General features: G+C 40.2%; 1 protein-coding gene across 1 annotated transcript; it reads right to left on the bottom strand.

Annotated features, from left to right (window-relative positions):
* Window positions 1-7,041: 7,041 nt before the first annotated feature.
* LOC127658571 (insulin receptor substrate 2-like) lies at window positions 7,042-23,548 on the bottom strand. The gene is made up of 2 exons (XM_052147930.1): window positions 20,178-23,548; window positions 7,042-9,718 (listed from the first exon to the last, which is right to left on the bottom strand). The coding sequence occupies exons 1-2, from the start codon at window positions 23,380-23,382 to the stop codon at window positions 9,714-9,716; spliced, it is 3,210 nt and encodes a 1,069-aa protein (XP_052003890.1). The 5' UTR covers window positions 23,383-23,548; the 3' UTR covers window positions 7,042-9,713.
* Between the last annotated feature and the right edge of the window lie 3,118 nt (window positions 23,549-26,666).

Raw genomic sequence — 26,666 nt, 5'->3', positions numbered from 1 at the left:
AAAGAGAGAGTCTGTGAGTGAGAATTGGTTAATTCCCACATATTTTCTCAGTTTCCTGTAAACTCCCTGACAGTCAACATGTTTGTGACACTCTGATGAGCCACAACCCCTCTGAATGTATGAGAAACACATGAGGTTTTAAATTGTCAAAAGCAAGAGTATGTGATTCATAGACACTCCCTTATCAACCTGAATGATTTCAGATGTCAGGCAGTGAATTCTACTCCACTTGACATCTTTCATTGTTTTTTTTTTTTGGCCCCAACCATGTATACACCCATCATTCAATGTTGGTTTGAGTGTCGCTTTATGTGTGTAAGACCTCTTTTGCCCTTTTCCAGTTGTGTGCGATAATGTTTCCACCTGTGTTCCCATTATTCACTAACATAAACTGGGACAATATGCTGTCAGGCACACATATGTACACAAGCACACAAAGTCATGTTGTTTGTGTGTTGAAGCAGGTGAGCTGTGGGTGGAGCCTGTCTAAATCCCATCCCTCCCTCCAAGCTGCTGGGAAAAGTTCTGGGAAAAACAACAAAGGGAGAATAGGAAAAATAGAGGGGAAAAAGCATGAGCTCACCTCCTAATGCCTGGCCAAGTTTACAGTGAGTCATCCCAGGTGTGCTCAGGTGTTTGTTTGTGTCTGTTTTCATGTCTCATGAGCTCTTTGTACATCTTGTTTCTTTGATCTTGGCATATTTGTATGGAGTTACATCTGAAAGCCAAAAACATTTGCCTTGTCTCATTTCCCAGTCAGTCAATGGCTTAACAGCATTTTCTGTATGAAGGTGCCTAATAAGGAAACTTGTTTCTGATCGGCTCCTAAAATATTTTAATAATGTTCCAGTTTCTTCAACAGCATTTGATGTTCAACAGCATTTTTGGGCATGATGTGGGAAATGGCCTCCGTCTGCTTCTTCACCGCTGAGAACTGCTGGGCGAAGTCCTCCACGGTATCGCCGAACTGGGAGACTGGGGAGTTGAGGAAGCGTTCTTTGTCCACGTCCCGCATCTCAACCAGGTTCAGCCAGAGATGACATTCCTGGACCATGAGGGTGGCCATCGCCTGCACGAGTTTACGTGGTGTGACCTTCGTAGCCCTGAGGGCGAGGGCGGTCAATGAGCGCAGTTCCTGCAACACATCGGGGACAGGACTACCCACATGCAGATCTTTGAGTACCTGGGCCTGGTGAACTTGCAGGAGGGCCATGGCATGCAGGACGGAGGCGGCCTGTCCAGCGGCGTTGTAGATTTTGGAAGTCAGTGATGATCAAAATTTTAGTACCCATTCATTTGCATTGTGAGGATCTACGGAGTTTAAATATTCTTTGTTTGTGTTCTGTGATGAACCACATCTGGGATGGCGTGAGGGTGAGTAAATCATGAGAGAATTTTCATTTTTCGGTGAACTATTATTTGAAACCAAACCAATATTTAGTGACAACAATGCATAATTTAAAGAAAGAAAGAAAGAACAAGAAAAAAGATGACTTTCTAGAAACTTTCAGCCATTTTTTCAAACATATTTTTTGTACTTTACATTCTATCCTGTCCTCACAAAATGTTTTTAATTAACTAGTGATTTTATTATTTATCTGCCAAGAAAATTAATGCTTATCACAAACTTAATCAAAGTGGAAAATATAAATGTATAATCAAATTAGCATAATTATGTTAGGTTCCAGAACTAGATTACTATTTCTAATTTAGCTCATCTTAACCAGCAGAAATATCGAAAGACACATATCGTTCTCCCTGGAACTGTTTGCCAGACAGAGAAGGAGTGTGTCTTTGATAGTTCAGCTGTCTGTCTGGCGAGTCTCTGCAGGTCAGGACTGCACTGCATAGCACCAGAATGACAGCAGAGAGAGAGAGAGAGGGAGAGAGAGAGGGAGAGGAAGAGAGAGAGAGGATAAATCCCTACACTGAGCCTGCTTTGACAACACCAGCAGAAAAAATAACAATATTCTAGTGCTTACGCAATGCAATATGGGCCTCTCTAATCTGTACCCTTCTGTTGCCTACACCTTTTATGTCATGTTCATTTTCAGGTAAAACTTACTTGTAGTTTGTGGAAATTCTGACCATCAGAACTGGTTTGGAAAAGTAACCTCTCAGAAGTTGCATTTCTAAGAGAAGCCGCCGTTTCACTGTGTCCTTCCATAACCTTTGAATGAACCCTTAAGTTCAGCATAAACAACTTTGACATAAGCTGGAACAGTGCAGTCTCTGTTGTGTACTACTTTAAAAACATGTAAGTAATGGGCCTGTTTGTGCAGTGTGTAAGAGAAGTAGCAAAGTAAGAGGCTGTTCAGACCAAACAGGTTCTTGTGCAAAAAAAGCTATATGTAGCGCCACCAATGGAACAGAACGCATGTTTGTTTAAGTTCTTTAAAATTCACAAGGTGTATAAAATACTTGGTGCTTGTTTTTGGCGCCATGCGAGTTGATAAAAAAAATACAGCGAAACATTCAAATCACACTAGATTTTATTTCAGACACCGCAACTGACAGCATATGATGTCACGCATGAGGGCTTCTGGTTTTAATAAATAATAAAACAGATATTACAAATACTAATTACATTCAAAATGTTAAACATACTCATTTTTCTGCAACAATAAAAACACAGCTTTGAAATATTAATTCTTTGTAATAAGCAAAGTTCAGTTTGTGATGTTTCCATCTTTTATTTACACAAAAGAGTATTTTTTTCTCTAAAAGAGTGGTGCAAACGAAAGCCTCTTTTTCAAGATACCTTTCGTTTGTGTATATTTCCTGGTTGTGATCGATATCTCTCCACTTCTGACGGCCATGATTGCTGTCTTACGTGTTTGGGTGCCACCCACGCGGAGTCAGCGTTAGTGGATGACATGACCATGGCTACGTTGCGGTCACGGCTCGCCTTGGTAAGAGGGCAACCCACCCCAGCGGCTCCCCAACTCAGTCCTTCAACCTACGTTTATGCATTGGGGGTGATATGGGGACATAAATGGGAGCTTCTCTGCCGGGTATTCCCCCATCAACCTCCCATGCCCCATCACGCTCGTATGCTCCGACCGAGCTATGGAGCGAGGTTGCCGGTCCGTCATACTGCAGGCCCGCAATCTCGCTAGGAGCTCGCAACGAAGATGAGCACTCCCCCGAACCCTCGTGGTTTGATGATTGGTTCCTGGGGCCAGAGCGCCGCTCACGGGCACTCTCCGCCCCAGTTCCTTTCTTCCCGGAGGTGGATGATGAGCTCACGCATTCATTGCAGGCACCTTTCACTACCCATCGGGCTCCGCCCCATCGTGAGGCGCCACTTGCTGGTACGTCCGACATGGTAGTTCCTTTGATCCGTCTCACACGGAGCTTGGGGGCATGGCTCACGCTCCCCAACCCATCGCTCTGGTTGATCAGGACCGTCCAACACGGCTACATGATTCAGTTCACCACGTGCCCGCCCAGGTTTAATGGCCAAATGCCTCTTAACCTAACGTAATGGTGTGTTCATCTCCATGGTGATGAAGGCTCTTTGATGATCAGTAGAGATGGTAACACGCCATGGTAGACCACATACAACACACACACACACAAACCAAAACACATTTATACACTGCTGTAGTTTAACGTAATGTCTTCAGAAACCTCCAATTCTATCTGCACCATTAGCTCTTCCCGAACCTCTGGGGTTCAGTGTAGCATATAGTCATTCTGGGACTATCTAGCTAATATGTTGCACTAATAGGTTTAATATGTCTCATACACGTTACATGATTAGTTTAATGCTCAGTTGGCTCGTATTCATTATTAAAGCTCATTACAGCTCCCCAATAGAACAACATAATACAGCTGTATCAGCTCACACTTTTCAATTTTATTGTATTTGTAAAAAAAATGATATGCACAAAATAAATACAAAAATGAAAATGGACCCTAGATTAGCACTGGTACTGTCATGAGATTTTTATAGATTTTATAGATTTGACATCAGGACAGCCCAACAGGATCCCGTAGTGGCGCTTTGATAGGCTACAACACAAAAATGCAGACCATTTTGCAATTTCAACCAAGACAGATTGATGATATTTATTCAACATATACTTAGTAGTAAAAAAACTATGGTTTTTGGTCTATGTTATAGATTTATTATAGAGCACCAACTCTACAGTACACCCTACATTTGAAGCACATATTGCATGCATTATTCTGCAAGAGAGAAAGTCATACGAGTTAGAAATGGCATAATGGTGAGTAAATGATACAAGATTTATGTTTTAGTGAACTATTCCTTAGTGTCATGCTCAAGGGCACAATGTAGATCGTATTATTAAAGACTTCGAACCTACAATCTTTCGGTTAATGGCCCAGATCTTTAACCACTAGCTGTGACAGAATTACAGCATTTACAGTGAACACTGTTGGTTCTCCGTCATCAAGTCTGAGCTTCAATTCCCCTGTCTACAGGGTGATATCCATTACCTTTTATTATTTAATAAGATCAATTAGCATGCTTAATTGGTCCAATCTAGCTGTTTGTAGCAGACAAGGGCTGTGATGGATGATGGGATTGTCAACACATTGAGGGAAACCGTTTCAGTCAGGGAAACTTCCTCTCTCTGTAGTCTCACTTGTGGCTCCTGTGTTTCCTTCCTGGTCTCTATCACGTACACACAGTATCTCGGAAAAGTTCTGCCTTGCCTACTTTAGTGACTTTAGTGGGTAAGTACATTTGTTTACTTATTCTGGTCCACACAGACTAAAGCAGATGTTTATGAGAAACTGCTAGCATTCACATGAGTGGACAATGTAATTTAAAGGGATATGTGGCAGCGAGGCCGTGGTCGAGCATCTGTCTGGAGAGCGAGAAGGTGGTAAGGGTGCACTCCTGAGCCAGATTATGATTAACATCTGTTTCTAATTGCAGTGAGTTTGGGGAGAGCGGTATATAAGGGACCACACCAACGGCAAGAGGAGAGAGAGAGAGCTACCCGTCTAAAACAGATTGCCTTGTGTCAAGCTAATAAGTGTGATTCTGAAAAGCGATTTTGAGTTTGTTTATTAAAAGTCTTACCTTTTGAGTTAAAGTATCCAGTTCCCTATGTCCTCCTTTCCCCAGTGAAGTCTTCACACTGGTGCCGAAACCCAGGAATTTGGAGGAAGCATGCCTCATGGAGTCCCCGCCTTTGGCAGAAATCCTCAAGTCCCTTATATACCACTCTCCCCAAGCTCACTTAAATTAGAAACAGGTGTTAATCATAATCGGTGTATGCAGCCTTTTTTTTTTTTTGTGAGCGATTCCTTCAGACAAGAGACGGTCAAAGAGTACTGCTTGAATCTGTTTCAATTATACATAAATATGACTAATTAGTAAAGACATGCAGGCCAAACAAGAATGCCGGCCACGTTTCAGCCCAGTGTGAACTCAGAAACCCCTGCATCTGGCAAGGCGGTGCAGTTCAGCAAGCCAGAGGGAAGGATTCCAGCATTGCTTATTTTGATCTTTTTGTCCCCCACCCCCACCCTCAGGGCATTGGCCAGGCATTGCAATTTCATCTTATCCCAAGACTTTATTACCATTTTAATTAGCGGGGGCATGAGAATTAATAATCATTCATCATATGGCTTAGGGCATGAAAACTCCTAATCCCTTTAGTCAGTTTATTTATTCTGGGTCAGACTGTCTGTCATAGAGCACAGCAGCTATTGTGAAGAAAGCACTGAAATTGGACAGTTATATCCCTGTACTGTAACCGATGTCATTGGCTTAATAAAAATAAATAAATAAATAGCGGTTGAACGTGCTCTAGATAGTATGTGTCACTTGCAAACCGTTCATGTGCCTGCTGTTAGTTCTCAGTCCATAGATCGGAAACATTTTAAAATAAGGTTACATTTATTAACATTGGTTAACAACATTAGTTAAAGGTTAAGCTTAATTGACAGCATTTGTGGCATAATGTTGATTGCCAAAAAATTTATTTCGACTCATCCCTACTTTTCTTTAAAAAAGCGAAAATCGTGGTTACAGTGAGGCACTTACAATGGAAGTGAATGGGGCCATTTTTTTAGAGGGTTTAAAAGCATACATTTGAAGCTTATAATTTTAGAAAAGTACTTACATTAATTCTGTTCAAACTCATGTATTGTTGACATTACATCATCATGGCTATAACTTTACATGAAAAATGTTAGTAAGTGATTTTTATCACACTAAAATCATGTTTACATGCATATTATTTATGTCTTGTGGCTATACTTTTGAAACAGTGAATATTTTAACGTTCAAAAATTGCCCCCAGTCACTTCTATTGTAAGTGCCTTTACTGTAATCCAGATTTTTGCCTTATTTAAAGAAAAGGAGGGATTATTAATATTAATTTCAACATCTACTAACACATTATTAAAAATTGTGTATGTTAATATTAGTTAATGCAAATTTTTATTTTTTATTATCTAACATTAACAAAGATGAATACATATTGTAAAAATATATAGTTTTCTGTTAGTTCATGATACCAAATGCATTTACTAATGTTAACAAATTGAACCTTATTATAAAGTGCAACCATTATATCTTAATATGTTATTAGTTTCTAAATTAATCTATACTCTGTTTATATTGTGAATTGTTTTTTCTTATTTATTACATTCTGATGTAATCTATTGTATTTATTTTATTCATAAGCGTTCCTATTTGTTAAGTGTCTTGCCTGATAAATACATTTAATGTATTACATTTATTCAAAATGTTGCTGTTTGCTTAGTCTGCTTTTAATTAACCAGACACCCTCTTTGAAGTTGTAACCACAGAAATCACTGTTAAGTAACTCATCATCAGTGTAAATCTGAACGTCTGTATGTGATGTTGATGTAATGATTTCCTGAAGAAAAAAAAAAAAAAAATATATATATATATATATATATATATATATAATAATAATAACAAAGACCTGCAGTCTGGCTGAGCCAGGTTTTTCTCAGAAAGTCATCACAGACACAAGGAGTTTAATTTCTCAGCTATGAAACAGACATGAGCAGGTACACTGAGCTTCTTAAATAATGTTACTTTTTATTGCATGTGGCTATTCAGAATCAATACAGTTTATAAAGCAATGCTAATTACACCATTTAAATTATCTTTTTAAAGTAGCATCACAATGCAAAGAATATGAAGTATTTACAATGGAAGACACAGGAAAAACTCAGTCAGGCATTGAAATATCCAACCTTTCCATACTGAAAAACAACATCCGCGAACACTGCTGAAATTACTGTTAGGGTTCAATAGCAAAAAACAAAACATTTTCCATTTAAAGTTGGCAGAAAAAAAAGGTGTACAGCAAAAACTTTCTTAAGGTTTTAAATATATTAACAGAGTATTTATACATTTGGTTCCTTACTGTAAACTAATCTTTAAAAAAATGTAAATATTGCATATGCCGTTTGTGAAATCGTACCTATGTAGCAAATTTTACTTTTGTAATATAAAGTATTATTCAATAAATTTATTTATTTTTTTATTATTATTATTTTATATCATAGCATTATCAAACATCCTCGAAGTGGCATTTATTGTACAGTGTAAATACTTTTACAAACATACTTAAGAATTACAAAAGAAAACCGCAAGCCAAAGTACAGCCTTTGGCAAGTACCTTCATTAGTGCTTCAGTTGTTTGGGGGAAATTCATTCAAACATACAGTAAATATATACAAAAAGACATAAGTTATCATATTTAACTTAAAAACATCAGTTGCAATATCTTTATACATTATTTACACTTTTCTAGGCAAATATTTTTCAAATACTTGAGGCAAGTTGTGTTTTGTACTCGTTTCACTTGCTTTAGTTAATCTGTCAACATCACTGTGTTTGTGGATGTTTAGGTGCGCCCATAGTCTCCTGCGGAGATATCCAGAATACTCTACATTCAAAAGTGTCTTGTGTTACAATCTGGGAGTTTGTAAGTGCAAGACAAAGCATTGGTTCTGACGAGTCTATCCCTGTCTGACAGTAGGGAGCAGCAGTAATAGTGTCAAGCCTTCCGAGACATCCCTGAAATCTATCACCCATTGTACAAAGGGGCCACAGTTTGTTCCTGGCAGGCAGCAGATACCCTTACTCCACCCCCCACTAAAATCCTAACCATATGGAGCCTGTAAGGCAGAGTAGCCTGCCAGGAACAACGCCCCGTTCTCCCATTGTAAAATCTATAACTCTCACTCATCGCCCACTCACCGATCAGCTAATCGGTGGAGCAGCTGCTGAATTAAACACCACGCCGATGGGTGCACATGTAAGGCAAAAGGAAAGGCTGTTTTCAGAGTGGGATATTAATAGTGAAAGAGGTCAAGTCAGCAGAGGCTTTTGGGATGTTTAAGGGATAGTTCACCCAAAAATTACTTTACTCATCATTATGTTGTTTCCAACTCGTATGACTTTATTTCTTTCTAATTTTATATTCCACGGAAAAGAGAAAAGACATACAGGTTTAGGAAACATGAGAGTGATAAAATGATGACACAATTTGCATTTTTGCGTGAACTAACACTTTAAGGTTAAAGACAGTGGGTTAAAGAGTGCTAGCGTGCCTAGACTTGGTGAGGTGCTCCTCTATCTTACCTGAGGCGCACGACATCATGTAACGTATGGGTTTTGGGTGTTAAGCGCATGTGGATTCCTTCCAAATTGATAACTCCTCTACTCTGGAAGCCTGCTTTGCATATGCGTAGCTGTGTGGGACAGCGGCTGGCCGCCCATCCGGGTCTTTACCAGCTCAGATAAATATTATTATATTAAAATCATTTAAATATCTGTGTAGAATGCAAAATAACAATAAAAGTCATAATATATGAGATCTTTGATTGCAGGGGAAGCCACGACATGTGGTAGGCAAGACCTTCTTCTGCTGCAGTACAAGACATTCAGTTACCATGGCAAACAGTTCTCTCTGGTACTCTGTTAAGTGTATACAAGTCCATAACGCATGTCCTCTGAGAAAACACTGTTTGACAGTGTAGTCAGTAAGGCTTTGGATTGGTGTTTAAGAAAACATTCACTTGTAAAAATAAATTAATTTCTCAATATATATATTTTTGTAAGTCATAACCTGGCTCATTCTGAGGTAGGGTTTTCAAGTGACTGGTTATTTTGATTCCTAATTGTTGAGCAAATTTCCGAAATGTCACCTCTGTGCAGTGTTGCAACCACCCATGCATGCACACACACAAACACAAACACACCTATGCAGACAGGTAAATAAATAAGGTGACAACAGGTGTGTGTGTGTGTGTGTGTGTGTGTGTGTGTGTGTGTGTGTGTGTGTGTGTGTGTGTGTGTGTGTGGATCAGATGTTTCTCTCCAGGTTTGGTTCACAGGTTTTGAGGGTTGAGGGACACTGGCCACTACAAGTCCAGAGCTCTTCACAAAACCAGTGAAAAGGACCATAACACAAAAATTCAGCGTCCAGAGGGAAGAGATTGTGGTGAGTAACAAATGGACAGGAAGTCCAGACTCTGCTTCTTTGAGTCTGAGACATTACATCACGCCTTGCACTGGGGTTAAGTGTACATCTTGCCATGACGACGGCCATTCTTTGGGGGGGGGTCCAAAATCAGCCGACGGCTGAAGCAGCAGCAATGTGGTCCATCTGTCCACATAATCACCTCCTCTCTTCCTGTCGATGCAAACAGAGCGATAGAAGGGTTGAGGAGACTGGCTCTGTTTAGTCTGAAAGAAACAAAAAGAGAAAGAAAGGGAAAACACATTAATGTGACATCTATTAAAATCCAAACAGAGAAAGCAATACAAACCAAAAAACAAGTGTGTTCAAGATAGTGTTCCCTAGGATCAACACTATCAAGGCACTGTCACAGAACACAACAGCCAAATTTGGGCATTTGCAAATGTTTTAAGCATTTTTCTGAAATATCATATTCCTCCATGCCTTGTCTGGAAAATCTCCCATAGTTTCACAGAGTGTTTTTCCACAACCATCCGTATGTGATTTATACATGAGGAATGAGACTGGGGGGATGAAAGGTTACACACTGTCTCCCTCTCTCTCTTGTGCTCATTCTGTCTTTCTTTCTCTCTTTTACCAAGTATGGAATGTGTGCTCTTTTGCTAGGAGCAACAGAAGTGGCAGGTGCTCTGAGAGGGACGGAGGAAATACTCGCTGGCATGTAGCACTATGCAGCTGACGGAAAGAGTGCAACAACACGACACACATTCCTCTCACATATACACATACAAACAGCCCAAGATGTTCTGTAATATGCAATTACACACATAAACTTTCAATTTAAATGTAAATATAGAATGCCATTTGAAAGCACATAAAATGTCATTTTTACATTTGATTTTTGTGATTCCATTTGGTCAAGCTAGTGGTGCAGAACTTACACACTTTACCTTTAAATTTAAAATGTAACATTAGAATGTTATTTGAAAGCATGTGATGTTTGCATTTATTTGATTTTTTTTTTGTATTTAAATGTAAAAAATTTAAAATGGCCATTGTTTTTGCCATTCCATTTGGTTATGCTAGTGGTGCAGAAATGACATACTTTACCTTACAATTTGAAATGTATATATTGGAATGTTTTTTTAAAGCACATTCATTTTTATATTATTTTATTTTAAAAGGTAAAGCGTGTAATTTCTGCACCACCTGACTAAATGGAATAACAAAAATTATGTCTCTAACACTATCCCAGTTTCCATTGGTCAGACAAACTCATGCCATTCGTTGATATATTGGTCTGGATGCTTAAACAAACAGATACATGTTTTGATAGAACCACAGAGCCACAATGTCAAGCTACAGAATGAAGCTACAAATTGCTTACTTACAGCCAAAGACTATTTAGCAGAGACAGGCAACTTCTATTATAATGAATGGGAGATATCGGAACACCCAACAAAGTAGCACTGAGCACCCAACGGTCAATGGATGTAGAAAGTAAGTCCCACTTTACAGGTCAAAGAGCCAATAACCTATTAGATACAGACATCGCCTGTCAATCATCTCAAGAACGCGCATGATGGGAAAATATAATATAATTTTTTTGCATAATCTGGGGAAAAGAAGCACAAGTTATGATACCAGTGTTGTCAGATTTTACTGCTGATTTTAAATGTTCTTTTATCATAATCTTGACCAACCGTTTTTGAGATTTCGGTGTCCCCCATTCAAGTAGAGCATAACTGGAAATAGTCTCCTGAGAGTTTCAAAGATGGCCACCAGTGGACTGACTTGCTAGAAAGACTTTGTTACAGCCTAGCATTGTAAGGTGGGACAGGAGAAAGTCATTTTAAATTTTTACATTTTAAATTGAAATATTAGATTGTTATTGTATTGTAATGTATTGTAATATATGGGCTCTGTTTATAACACTAGATTGCTTTCCTGACCTCTCACATGTTGTACTTGTTTGTGAGGTTTCATTTGCATGAAGGCAGAAGTCACTGCTAACACAAAACCCTTGCGGGCCTTTCCTCCCCGACCATGCTCTAGCCCTGCCCTCTCACACCCACCCATCTCCTCCTCCTGCTTTTTATCTGCCTAGAACAAGAGGTGTTTTTATACAGCGAGACTCGATCTCATACACACTTAACAAACCCTTGATTCACGGCCATCGGCTATACGGAGCGCCATAATCGCTTCCATTATATGGACTGCCCGCACACATTCCAAACACTTCCGCATGTGAGCCCGATATCACAACACACACACACAGAGAGAGGGAGAGAGATGGCAGTAATTCCCATGAATGTCAGTAGGGTTACATTCTCTCACAGAGAGCTGGGGAAATCAGGAAGGAGGGGCCAGCGAGAGGTCAAGCGTTTTCACAGTCGTAAAGTGCCTCATCTTTTCCTGCTCTTTGATACCTTCCTCTGTGTGGTGTTACGATGTATTACTCTTCCAGTTATGTGCTGACAGATCTGTTTGCTCACAGCCAACTAGTGAAGACAGACAGACAGAGAGAGAGAGAGGAGGGGAGGGGAATAGGTGCTTTCCAGTTGTTCCTTTCAACTTTCCCAACTGTGGGAAAGACTTCAGAAAACATGTTTATGCTGTTCTCACTCTGATGGTAAACTTTTATAAAAGTTTGGCCCAATGGACTCCATTGCAAAGCCCTGTGTGTCCAACTAAATATCACCATAAACTGGATAATCATATTATATTCTCTGGCCTACTTTACTGTCACCACACTGCTGATTACTTCAGAGACACTATATACATCTAAAACAAAACACAATATTACCTACAGAGACATCAGCAGGACTTCTACCCAGCCAGCTCCGTGGAAACCTTGATGTGAACTTGAGCTTGACTCTGTACCCAGACACTGAGTGCAACATGTCGGGTGGTCTACTTTGGTCACGGGTATAAATATACTAAAAAAAGACAGATAAGAGATCTCTCTTTCTCCCTCTTGCTGTTTCTCACATTCACACTGATGCCATGGAGCCAGAGTCAGTATGTGTGTGTTTGTGTGGAGGTCAGCGAGTCAGCTTGAATTTCACAGAGCAAATTAAGCAAAAGGAAGCCTGGCAATTCCATTGATGTCCCATTCCGATCTGGAGAGGCAGAAAAAAACGGCACCAATGGACGAGGTGGAAAAGAGCAATGAGGTCATGGGACAATCATTCAGCAGCACCAAAGAGGGAGAGTGAGATAGAAAGAGAGAGAGATGAATGAGCTTAGAGATGAACTATCCCTCACTTAGATCAGAAATTCTCCTCCATATTGCTCATCACTGCCTATCAAACCTTCTCCCTTTCTTTTCACATGTATGTACATATATATCTTAGGTCCTGTACCTTAGATTAACACTCGTTACTCACCTTCATGTTGCTCCAAACATGTATGACTTTCTTTCTTCAGTGGAACACAAAAGAAGTTGCTTAGCAGTCTCAGTCACCATTCATTTTTATTGTATGGAAAAAGATTAAACGCAAGTGAATGGTGACTGAGACTGTCATTCTGCCTCACAAATCCTTTTGTGATACATGGAAGAAAGAAAATGTTTCATCATTTATAATCACTTTTTTTTTGCCTTCACAATTTTATTTTTCAAATGCATTTTTAAATGTACAAATATCTCAATGAATACATATAAGCTTCCCAAATATATTAATCTAATATATATATATATATATATATATATATATATATATATATATATATATATATTAAAGCTGAAAATATATGTGCTAAAATTCAATTATCAATAAGAGCAGATGGATACTAGAGGCAAATTCCACCCTTCGCCCATCTCTATCCCTATTCCTTTCTCTCTCCATCTCACAGGGTGATCTCAACCTATAAAAGACTTATAGCCAAGTGCAACCTCTCACTTCTGAAAACATTTTACAGTCTTAAAACATATGTTTCCTACAGCTGAGCATCTGTTTGAGAAATCGGCGCTGGCAGGTATTTAAAGCAGCTGTAATCCGGACGCTCCTCGAGACCACTGTACCACCAGAAGTCAACAGCCCGTGAACCCAATGTCCCTGCCCCTCCCCCCCAAAAATAGCCCCGTCTCCACGCACACTTGTCCTGTGACTCATTTTTTATTTACTTCACACAGGATAAATTTAGCCCTCTTGCAACTGGGCCAGGAACAGACTGGTGTTCTCACACACATGAAGCACACAACTGTTTTTATGCTCACGTTCACACACACAAAGCATGTTTACAGTACAGAAAGACAGCTGAGAAACTGACTGTACTGTAAACATGTGCTAGTGTAATTGCATTCATGTATTTATCTATGCCAGTCTCACATTTCACAAATGTGGGGGAGGTATCAGAGTTTTTGTTTTCTTTTAGGATGTGAAATACGTTTCAATTTCAGTCTGTTTCTGTTTCTAAAACCCTTCACTCAGCCCCTTAGAGGGGCGTTCACACTGTCCATGATTTGCTACGAAAAAGCGACTGGAAGTCATTAATTTGCTGCGAGTTTGAGGCAAACTTTACGCAACTGTGCAATGCGATGCCTCAATGTGAATGCAAACAGAGAAGCTCACATAGTGTAAAAACAGTTCCTAATTTTTACAGAAAAAGAATGAAACCTTACCAAGTATAGTGAAAAATTATATTTAATTTAACGACAATACATCTTTTTTTTACAGTAAAACACTGTTAAAAAAAATCATCATTATCGTTAATGATGAAAATGTATTTTATATTTAACAAGACAAAATACTTTTTGTACTTTTACAGTAAACTACTGTTCAAACGAGTGACCCACTAAATTAGAGAAATCAGATCTACAGAGAGATGTCTGGGATAAAGGTTATGCTGTATGCATGTTGAGATGATCTTCATGTGTAAATGTCACTGTCTTATCTCATACAAAACTACAGGCAACTAAGTCAATAGAGCACAACGACCACATGGAAATAAATGACAGTCCATGAATAAGGACGTCCATACGTGTTTGGTGCATGAGTTCAGCAAATCTCACAGTTGCCTCTTTTAAACAAATTCAAAAGCAGTGTGGCAAAGTAAATGGATGCCAATGCTAATGCCCAAGGAGCCATTTCAATTAATTAGATGACAGTAAAAGCATCACAACATATTTTGTTTGCCCCACAGATCACTTAGCTCAGCAGGGGAGAAAAGTAGCATAAATTCACAATAATGTCACATGCCATGCAATTATACCCACACACGGCACGTGCTTCTAAATAATGGCTTATGCAGATTTGAGATTATATTTTCATTGTCCAGCCACATCCTACTGTTAAAGTGACAGTTCATTCATTTACCTTTATGTTGTTCCAAACTGCATTACTTTTTTCCTTCAGTGGAACTGAATAAATATTATTATTTATTTATGTATTGTATTTCAGGAATGATAATTGGTGGGAATGTGTTTAACTGTCATGAAAATAATGTCACAGTGCAAAAACCCTAGGCTTAATTTTCTTTAAGAAAAATAAAAATGTCTTTCTTTGATTATGGGGTGAGTTATGACCAAGACAGATTCTTGACAGGTTTCATGAGATACACCCATGTATACGTGTATATGTGTGCATGCCGCTTGCTAGCATGCCAAACAAAGCTGCTCAAGAATGTCTAATCTGTGGAAGTGTGTAATCCGCCTTATCTGTGCTGCTAAAAGTAATGGAACAGCGAGAGCTTTTAGGAGAACATTTTGGTCTAGTTTAACACTATCAAATCTGCAACAATAGCAGCTACTTACAGAGTAAACAACAACAACAAGACTAAGAGGTGAAGCTGGACAGGAAGAGAGAGATGGAGAGAGATGCTGAGGAGGCGGAGTTAGTGTGATGATGGGTGATAGTCATAGAGGGAGACAGGATGAAGGTAATCCCTCAAATATGAAAATAATTATAGAGAGGGGTATTAGCAGAAAGATTTATGATGAAAGAAAGAGAGAAAGATGATATGCTGATGGACTGGGATTTAAGGGAAAGGAATAGGTGTGTGTGAGTGTGTGTTGTGGAGATGGGTGGTTGACTGAGCTTGTTGTCTAGAAATAAAATCCACAGTATGAACGGCAAATTGATACACATTATCTGGTTTACTGGCATACTTTTCAATTCAATCAAATTAAAGTGAAAGAGTGCATCAAAAGAGAGATTTCACTTTTATTTCGAGCTTGTGCCAACTGTTTTCACTGGTTATCTGACTGTATATCTCTATATCTGTCTCTGTCTCTCTGCATGTGATGTTGTGTGGTGTAGCAGATGGTTGGTAATCATTTGTGTATTGTCAGAGCCTCTGATGGCCTGATAACCACTGTGCACTGCTTGGAATGGCAGGTGCACGACCCTGGCCCTCACCATCTGCTGTCCCGGCCCCTCACACACAATTCTCAAGGGGGGAAGCTTCTCTAGAAGCTTCTTACACTGACAAACAGAGCTCTCCAAGATGAGTTCTCTTACTCTGTCCTCTGATCATATTATGGTGGGTGAGATGGACAGAATGCAATATGATATAATATGAAAAAAGGAAATTAATTTGGAGATGTAAAAGGCAGCTTCAATGCCCATAGCTCTGTTTGCAACCAACTCTAAGAATAGCGCTGATCTCTACAGCCGTCTATACCCAAGGCCAGGTCATAGGTGACCAATCTGATTTACAACACACTGCCAGAGCGTGTGTGTGTGTGTGAGCTGATCTCACAAAAAACAAAGTGTGGCAACATTTTACCAAAATGATATATGGCTCCTTGCATGTATTGCGACATTTCTGAGGTGAAATACCCACTGTGACACGAAAATCGAGACACATTTTCAACAAAACAGGTGAAGTTTATAAAGTTAATGCTCAATCGAGTTTTAAATAAAAAAAATCTCCCTACCCTAAACTTTACACCTAAACCTAACCAATAGCATAAAAAAATGCAATTGCTGAGATGAACAATGCAATTGCTGAAGAAACCATATCATTTTGTGGAGCTTCTATGACACTTTTGGGTCATGTGTCGACTTATGTACTCTTCTGGACTTGCACCATGGTCCTTTGCACCACAAGCGCAACGCTCTATTGGTTGAGCTACCATGCAACTTGATAGCACTTGAACAAGCTTATAAATGTAGTTGGTTATTTAGACTAATGCAAATGTTAAGCTGTATTGCTTTACAAGTCATGCACTATGAATGTTTAAATGTCATAAGATAACATTGTGTGAGGAACAGAGCGAGAAGATAAGAAACTGATGTGACACATACAATGAGTCTAAAATTAAAAATAATTTTGCAAAAATGTAGCTATAGTAATGCATTTCGATTAGACCAGTTAGAAGTGTGTTGGGATTCAAGGACTCATTGAGGATGCAGACATGAAACTGCACAGAAATTAATAAGACAAAAGACAATCAATACATAAATAGAATTAAATTCTTTCATAAACCTCCTAAAAATCCTCCTGCAGTCTTTGCTGATATATATGTAGATGTAGTCGTATATGTAGTTACTAGGGATGCACCGAAATTTCGGCCGGCGAAAATTTTCGGCCGAAAATTGCACTTTTGGTTTTCGGCCGAAAGAGAAAAAAATACCTCCTCGCCCCGCCCCTCAGTGCTCTGATTTCAATCTGGATTGATGTAGCCCTTATCACGGAGCTACCAAACAAAGGCCGATCATGTCAGCGGTGTGCAAATTCTTCAAAGTTACTGATAAGGACATCACATTTGCGATCTGCAGTGTTTGTTCAGCAGAACTTTCAAGATATATATACAGAGTACAGCAAGAGATTCTTCAGGAAAGCGCCCCGATCCACAGCAGTGCCACAACTAGCGCAGCTACAACACAACTTGAGACGTATCTAGCTGAACTACGCCAGAAGCGACAATCCCTTTGACTACGGTCGCATTAACAAAGACCGCTTTCCTTTGCTTGCGCGGATTGCGCACAGGTATTTATCTGCCCAAACACCAGCACAGAGAGTGAGAGACTGTTCAGTGCAGCATCTCATGTTCTTGATGAGCTTTCTGACAGGAGAGACTGTCAGAACGTTTAGCAACTTTTGTTCTTGAAGAGAAACCGGTCACTTGTTCTTAAATAGAAAGCAGTCCAATATGATGTGTATAGCAATTACATTACACTTGTTCTTCACTTGAGGATACATCTGTCGTTTACAGTTGACGTTGGATTTAGTTCAATTACTGTTGTTTTGCAAAATAATGTTCACTTAAAGTGGATATATGTTTACATAAACAGAATAGAGCACTGATCTATATATATATATAATTATATATTATAGTTTTATATAGATCAGTGGAATAGAGGCCCTCTGCCATTCTGTGTTCTGTCTGTTGTTTTAATAAAAATTACTGTTGCATATTTAAACTTTTTGAAAGATGTTAGCTAAGTTCATTACTTGACTGTTGTTGTGCATATAATAGTTTTCTAAAACTTTACATTATTTGGATAATTGTTAATAAAATCTGTAAAATTAGATTTTTACAGAACTGAAAGGAAAATAATATTTAATATAGTTTTAATATATTTTTTGTCCAATTTTGGTGTTACTTTCAATAAAAGTGTGATTTATTTTATTGGTTTGTAGTTTTTCAATTCAGGTTCATTAAATTCATGAAATTAATGAAAAAGTATAAAATTAATACAATTATACACAACATTTTTTTATTTTTTTTTTATTTTATTTTTTAAATAGGTAAAAATTTCGGTTTCGGTTTTCGGCCAACTGCATCCTGAATTTTCGGTTTCGGACCAGAATTTTCATTTCGGTGCATCCCTAGTAGTTACATCTACAAAATTATATCTAAGATTAGTGTGTCTTTCCTCCAAGTCTGCTGCCGTTATAGATTTTTTACCATTTGTAAATGAAAAGTGATTCCCATTCACAAATGTCAAATCTGTGTGTAAAATTGAAGGGTGGAAGGAAAGTGGAATGTGGCACTGCTAGATAGATGCTGGCATTGTAAACAGAATGAAGCCTATCTGTGCTCTTATCTCTGCTCAGTGGGTCCTGCTGATCATTCCTATCAGGACATTCTACACAAATAAAAGCTCTGTGTTCTGTCTCTGTGGCTCATCTTTTGTTTTTGTGGAATGTTGGTCATGACCAATCACAGAGCCGAATGGTTGAGCTCTAGCAAGTGTGTGTGTCAGTGTTTGTGCAAGTTTTCTTTGTGGTCTCCTCCCAGTGTTCCAGGGCTTCCGCTGCCTGTGGCTATGTCTTTCTACTCCGTCAATTTGCAGAGTTAAATGAAGAACTGAAAAAAACACCTGCTCTGGTGGTGACACACAAACATTCTCACACACACCCAAGAGATCATAATTGAGCTTTTGATGCTGTGTATTCTCCTAGTGTGGTGTGTGTTTTAAGAGGCTGCTGCTTCTCTGCAGAAGTTCCATTAATCAGAGACTTGTGAAAGCTGCTCTAATCTTCGAGTGCAAATGCATGATCCTTTAATTTAATCCTTCACATTGAATTTTTGTATTTGCATTGAGAGTCATACTAAAGTGCAGAGTATACTCTCATCCACACAATCCCATTTACACAAACTTGCGTTCAACAACAAGAACACCACCACCTCCTATCTTACTACTCATTTCTGAGCATAAATTCCACATGGGCATAGATTGGTTTATCTCTCAGCTACACAAACATGTCTGTTTTTCCAAGTGGTGCTGAAAAACAAGGTGGGCCATTCCTTCAAAGAATCTTGTTGGACAAACAAGCTGGCGTTCATCTCTCTGAACGACCTTTGTGCACATTCTGCATTCCAGCCCTAAAACCATTAACCAGACTAATACTGATGCAAATGACTCACTTGTTTTTTATCTGTATACTGTTGAGTCCTCAATGTGTATGGCACAATTTCAGTTGTGTCACTTTCACAGAATCAGTCAATGTATGATGCAAATATTGGGAATATTTCCCCTTTTGCTGAATTAATTACTGACATGTGGAAACTATGTCTCTCTCCCATCCTCACACTGTCAACATTAAAATTAACATGACTAACATTTCAAACATATAAGCAGTTCCAGTATATACCAGTCAGGCAGTAGGGCACTGTTGTTATCCCAAACCTACAGGCTTGGATGAAGGGATAATTTGCTGATATAAATAAAAACTGCCACAGCTTTTAAAGAGGATTTTCCATCATTCTGATGAATTATGTTTCTCAATTAGCTTTCACATAAGTGAGAACATGGCACATTCATCTGGTGCACAAGTACATGCAGTTGTTATTTAAAATAAATAAATAAATAAAAATATGCCATGTCATGTTGTGGTGACTTCACACAGCTCAGTCATCATTCTGATTCATTTCAGAGCCTTAAAGCATTTGAATCAGATTATAATATGAAGAAAATACACTAATAATAGTTCCCCATATGATGATAATATCAATCCCCCTGATTTTCTGTTGTTGACATACTGCCATATGGTAAAAACAGCAAAAATGTGTGACTTAAATCCTACACAACAATCGCTTGGAACTAAAAGCTGTGGCAAATGATTTCTGCTGTTTGTTCTCCTTTAAATAAGTAAAATGACTTTATATACAGAATTATTCTAAATTCCAATAAAGTTTGTTCAACTTTGTTCAGCGTCCTATGTATAAATGGCAATGTGCAATAATAAAATAATTCTCTTCAGATATAAGCCAGCTCAATTCAGAAAAGGGGCATCAATTGATTTTGTGAATGCTCTGAACAGAAAGCCTACCTTTTACTGTTGTTGCCGTCTCCTTGAAACCAAGAATGGCATACAGACTGGCATGTATTCCATTGATGCCCTCTTTACAGCTGCTGGCAGCTTTGAATCTGACAAGAGAATCACAGCTGGCAAGTCCCTCATCCATCAAGTTTAAGGCAATGTAGTTAAGTCCATTCTGAAAGCCAGCCAACGTCTCCCTACACATGGGACTGTTGTACTCTTCGTCTGACACTTCGCTGTTCCTCACCACAGACACATTCTCCACAGAGGCCGAACCGTGCCGCCTGGTGTCGTGAGCAAAGGATGGAAAAACAGGTGTGACGTTGGTGGTGGAGGAGAATGTTTCTGAACTGTGCCGTCTGCGTCCCTGGGGGTCTGCACGAATCACCTTGGCGCACCGGTCAGGGTCCACCAAGGCCAGAGTGGTACCCCTTATCAGATTAGTTTCGACCGCTGGCACATCCACACTCTCATCCACAGTCAGTCTTTGCACACAGGAGGATGGGCTAATGGTCTGCCCACTTTCCAAAGGCTGAGACACATGCAGTGGAGGAGAAGCGGGCACTACAAATGTCATCTCAGTATAATCGTCTTTTGCTTTGCCAGTTGGGCCCGCTGGTGCCACCTGTGCTGTAAGGTGGTACCCCTCTTCCTTCTCTTCTTCATGAGGGTGGGCAAGGCAGGATGTCAGTTCTGGGAGTGCCTCTAAAGGCTCAGATAGGGTGACATTTCCAGATCTGGACGACTGTGAGCTCACATCAATGTTCATGTAATCAGAGAGGGGGGATCTCCTCTGACCGCAAGAGGATCCAAAGGAGGAGGCTTGGCTTTGGGAGGAAGCAGTGGAGGGTGGAGAGCAGCTCTCAGCAACATGTCCAAAGTCTATGTTTATGTACTCACCAGGGCTCTTTGGCTCAGAGGGGAGGGGGTGCTCATTCATACTGGGCAATGTGCGGAGTGTATCCAGAGAGAGGCGGGTGGGCCGGCTGATTCTATGCCGGTGGATGAGGCTTTCTGTTCGGCTTTGATGTACATGAGATGGGGCTGGGGGAGATGCTGTGATTAATGACTCTTGAAATATCCTGTGACTCTGAGGATTCATGACAACATACTGATCGTTGTCGGCATCCTTTAATGTCTGCTGGGTCTTGTGACAGCGAGGCAGAGAGTTAAACAAGTGCAGGTGTCTGAAACAGGAAGACTGTTCCACACCTACAGGGCTCAGGTAGTAGTCTGGTGGTGTGACAGAGCCCAAATCTACAGGAGACATGTTGAGATACTCGCCACCAATTAGTTTCCCATCTGAGTTGTCGATGGAGAATTTTGAGCCACACAACATCTTCATGTAGCCGCTGTCATTCAGAGAACAGCTTCTGGGTGAAAGGGTTCGGTAACCGTTAGCTATAGTGAGGGGGGGTGTTCTGGGGTTGATGATCTGCTTTGGAGCTGAAACAGACATAGGGCTCATGGGCATGTAGTTTTCAGCCTTCCCCCCTTGTGGAGCCACACCTGGCGTCATTGGCATGTAGCCATCGTCGCCCAGATTACTGCTGGGACTTTTCGATAATGATCCTATTTCAACATCGCCGTAATCCTCAGGGTATGTGACCTTTGGGGATGCGGTGTGTGAGCTGCGCCCTGAGTGGCCTCCAGATGTGTAAGTGGCTCTCATAAGTGTGTACTCATCCAGTGAAGCGGACGACACTTGTGATGGCACCCTCTTCTGGTAAGGCATGGTGAGCGAGTGCGTCCTCTTCCTGTAGGCTTTCTCCAGATCTCCTATGCTCTCCTCTGCTGTTGCTCGGCTGCTTTGCCACCCACAGCTGTTTGGCCTCTCCATGATCATATATCCATACAGGTTGCTGCCCTCCTGTGAGGGGGGCGTGCTAGCGAGGGACTCAGGTGTGTTGCTTCGGTTTGCTGCTAAAAGGTGCCGGATATCTCCTGGGCTGGAGCTGCATTCATCACAAGAAACGAATCCACCATCGCTGGGTGAGCCCGAAATTGAGGCTGTGCAGCTGGAGGGGCGAGGGGTGCTTTCTATATTGCAGCTATTGCCGCTGCTGACAGGGCTGGCAGCTGATGAAGGGGAGTGAGACACAGGCATGCATATGGATTTGCTGTGCTGCAAGGAAGTTATCTCAAATGTTCTACACGGGCAAGCTGTCACTGTGTTAGAGCGGCTCAAATGTGTCCGGTTAGCTACAGGACTGATGGGGCTGCCTGTCACGGATCCATCACCCTCGCTCGCTGTGCGTATCCGACAGGATGTCAGTTTCATCACAGGAGACGACGCCGCAATGCTGTCGGTGCGCGAGCGCCGTTGCAGCCCGGTCTGACTCGGCGGAAGATTGTTAAAGTGCCGCCTGGTGGGAACGGAGATGGGGTTGGTACCTGAGGACTGGCTCTTGCTGCGAGGACGGAACTCTGACATCTCCTTCATCGCTTTCATCGCTTCCAGGATGGTCTCGTGGATGTTTTGCGCCACCACTGAGTCATCCGCCTGCATCCACAGCTCGCCGGGTCCTATCGACGCGGAACGACCCACCTCGATAAAGAAAAAGCTGTCAGAGTGTCCGCATCGGCGTATGTTCATGAGCTGCAAAATAACCGACGCCGCCTCTGTGTTAAGTTTCACGAAGCTGATGGTCCGGCTGGATAAACACAACCTATAAACACCCGTTAAATTGCGGCTCTGTCCGAGTCCTTTAGATTTCAAATTGACTTGCCAAACGTCCTTGTAAGTGGCGGTGACTGGCAGCGCTGTCACGCCGTAATTCGCCTCATCAAATCCGACGAGAGATGACGCCGAATTAGACGCGGAGCCGTCGCTCACTTTCCCCTCGTTCATTAAATCCGTTAAGACCGCGTACCAGTCCTCCTGCTCCTGCTCGTTTTCGGCAGCCACGGCGAAATACTCGTCCTTGGTGTAAAGGGCGATCAGGTGCTTGTGTTTGGCATCGGCTCTCTTGTTGATGTTCAGGCAGGAGTCCAAAGGTATCACCCTTTTCGCAGCTGACTTGTTTTTCCATTTCTTCTCGCTCTCGTAATACTCCAGCCGGGCAGGAGAGCCCTCGCTCGGCTCCCTCAGCACGAAAAAGCGCTTGTGTCCGTGCTTCTGTTTCCTCAGATATCCGCATTTCCTGACGTGGTTATTATTCTTTACGGTCATGTTTGAAATCAGCTGTCCTCTCGTTGGCGGCGGACTCGCCATTCTCAAATGCCGCGAAGAAAAACTCTTACTTTTCCTCAACTTGTGCAGCGAGTCAGTCAGTGAGTCTCCTCTGAAGCGCTGGGAAAAAAACAGTCACACTCTGTTCTGTACCCGGCGCGAGCTGCGCGTTCACTACGAGGAGCAGTTTAACAGTAAATAACACATATCGCTAGGTGACTGGAGTGAAGAGGAAAAACAACATGTGACGTCCTACACATCAAGCTTTGGTTACAAAAAAATAGAAAGAAAAATTCACACACACACACACACACAGAGCAATAGATACAGCCGGTGCAACCATTTGGAGCCCCTCTGAGTATCTCATTGGGCAGATTTAGTGGAAGCCACTGATTGACAGTATTGCGCACCAATGATGAACGTTCCACTCTTCTGAACGTATCGCTCCGCCCGCAATGGAGCGACCCAATGTGTCGAAGAATTGTCAGACAGTCAGAGGATCACAAACATGAGTGCTGTTCGGATCATTCACCACCACATTTTACGTTTCTATATTCCATTCGAATAAGAAAAGGGGGAAAACAATAGTTTTAAAGGTAAATAACATCGGGTACGGGGCGCAAGTTTTATTTTCTACAGTTTTGATTCTGTTGATTTGCATATTTTGGTAAGCTGTCACAGCTGAGGAATACGTTTTAGCTCAAAGAACGTGCATTATATATTTTGCGGCGTTCTATAATTGCCGTGGGACGCTTAAACTCTATGTTCCATGTGCTATAGGCCTATTGAAAATCTTTAGAATTATGCCCGAAACGTTATTTGTGATAACGAATCTCATTGCTTCGTTGAAATTACAAAAAATAAATAAATAAATAAAAAATTATATTAAATGATCTAATAATAGGCTAGTATTGTTCTGTAAACGTGAAATCCAGGGATCAAGTAGGCTAGCATCTCAATTAACTGCTATGACGCATCACAAATTCATATGTAATGCCTGTTGCCTTATATGTATTCATATATTCCTTAAATAATTTGAATAGCCTACCACAATTTAGCATATTCTTGGCCTTATGTTGACGCATTTGGTAAAATGCGGATAATTGAACTGTGAGACTGTAACCCCAAAAGGTCCTCGCTGCAGACTGTAGCGCGATGACGTAGTGGATATCATCTACTACATCACAGACATCCATAGTGATTAAATTAATGTTTTAATGGATTTAAAACGAGCCGTGATATACTAGATGGGTTTTAATGCAACATTTTATTCAGTATACAGTACTATGTGGCGTTATGTGTAAATAAAAAGTGAAGTGTCATAATGAGAGCATTTCCTTAAACTTTTTGTTTTATATTAGTAGTATATAATGTACTAATAACTTAAGCATCAGGGATTTTAGTCTTCTAAAGAATGTGAGGTGCTGAGTATTTGGAATGAATTTGTTTAGTACGGATGATGTCCATTACGTGTGTTGTAATTAATCTCTTGTCTGGTAGAGACGTTGTTTCATAGATGTGCAGAATCAGTCAACGGCGTGTAATAATCATTAATGTATGAATCAAATGAAAGCTATACATTGATCTGTCTCTCTGTGATATACGTGGCAGAGTATAAAACATATTATATTAAAATATGTGAATTATGGACAATGTATAACTTGGGCCAGCAAGAATAATAAGAAAAGGTTTAGCCTCTTTATGCGTCCTGCAATGGTTGATTACAATGCAGCACAAGTAGAGCACTTTCGTGGAGATAAAACAGAAAACAATGCATAGTCTATGTGTTTCAAATAAGCACCAAACTTTGAAGTTACCAATTGAAGCTTATACAAAATAGCTATGCCATACTTACAACACTAAATAATATAATATTGTAAAGAGAATAAAATATAATATGTAGCCGTGCGCGTGCACATTAAAAACGTCCAGTACGTCACGGAAATCGACCACGTAGTGGATTAAATCGTGTATCTATCACTACGTCATCACGTTACAGTCTGCACTGAGGACAGTCTTGAATGGTTGTTGAGGTTCTTATGTAAACCGTGCTCCAACCGAGTTCGGCTGATGTTACGCGACTACGTCAAGCGTTTCGTGTATGTTTGGCTTGTATTTGCTTTCCAAAACAAGGTTCTTTACGGCCATTGCCTTTTCCTCACAGTTCTCCCTTTTAAAGTGTTGCGTATAAAACCCAAATAAGCGACGAGAACGCTGCTATAATCAACGTGCCTGTTTGCACTGCACGCGACAGTATGGCAAGCCAAAAGGCTCACAATAAGTTAGATAGTTTCATCCAAAACACAAGACATTGGCCCCGTAAAATACGCCTCAGTGATTGCAAATGGCATAAAAAAACACGCGAAAAGTTTAAAAAATGCCGTATTTCACTGTGTTTTCATGTGTATGAAAAGCGGCGCTTTAAACACTGATGATGAAAATATTTCATATCCATTGCAGTATTCCTCTAAAATGCATAGATGGGTTATCACTTGTGAGCAGAGGCAATTGTATGATTTCAACTTAGATGGGATAAGACTTTATAGACATACAGTCTTAAAGTAGATTGATTGTGGCTCAGAGGTTTAGTCATTTGCCTTTAGTTTAAGACTGTGAGAAAATCTCACTTTTAATATTTAATGTAATATAAACGCACAGTTTACCATTTTCAAATAGCAAAATATGTTTGTTCATTGGAGACTTAAGGGCAGAATAACTTAGATTTGAGGAAAACATATATCATACATCAATATAATATAATATAACATATAGAGTTATAGTTGTACCCTTGGGGAAAGATGGTCTCCTCAAAATGGGGCAAAAGGCACCCAGGGGTATCTTGACCCAACACATTAGGTACAAATATTATGGGAGAAGGAGTAAAAGTGTGTGTCTGTGTGTGTGTGTGTGTGTGTATAATTTTGTGGTTGAGTTATAATTAATTATATGAATTATAATTAAGGCTATAACATTACACACTGGCACTGCTGATCAAGTATACTTCTCTTTGTGTGGGATTGCAAATTAATCATAATTAAGCACAGGCAACCCAGAATTTTGCAGTATAGCCACAGTCCATACTGTGATTTAAGTTCAATTAATTTTGCAGCCTATTTTCATTTGTTAATTTTGATTCGCACATTCCATGAAAAGATGCGCTTTATAGCTAATCCATTTTTATTAATGGATTCCACTACAGAAATGAAATCATATGGCCCCACCAAGGGGAGTAGTTAATAATCATATAACCAATAATCAAAACTAGCAATTATACTATGATCAATTGAACCCCCATATTCAAACCAAATCTACGACCTTGGCCCCAC

The sequence above is a fragment of the Xyrauchen texanus genome, chromosome 18, assembly GCF_025860055.1.
Source record: "Xyrauchen texanus isolate HMW12.3.18 chromosome 18, RBS_HiC_50CHRs, whole genome shotgun sequence".
Classification (NCBI taxonomy): domain Eukaryota; kingdom Metazoa; phylum Chordata; class Actinopteri; order Cypriniformes; family Catostomidae; genus Xyrauchen; species Xyrauchen texanus.
This window is presented reverse-complemented; position numbering and strand designations above follow the sequence as displayed.

Coding starts and splice junctions, on each gene's coding strand:
- LOC127658571 (XM_052147930.1), bottom strand. CDS start 23,382: ATGGCGAGTCCGCCGCCAACGAGAGGACAGCTGATTTCAAACATGACC.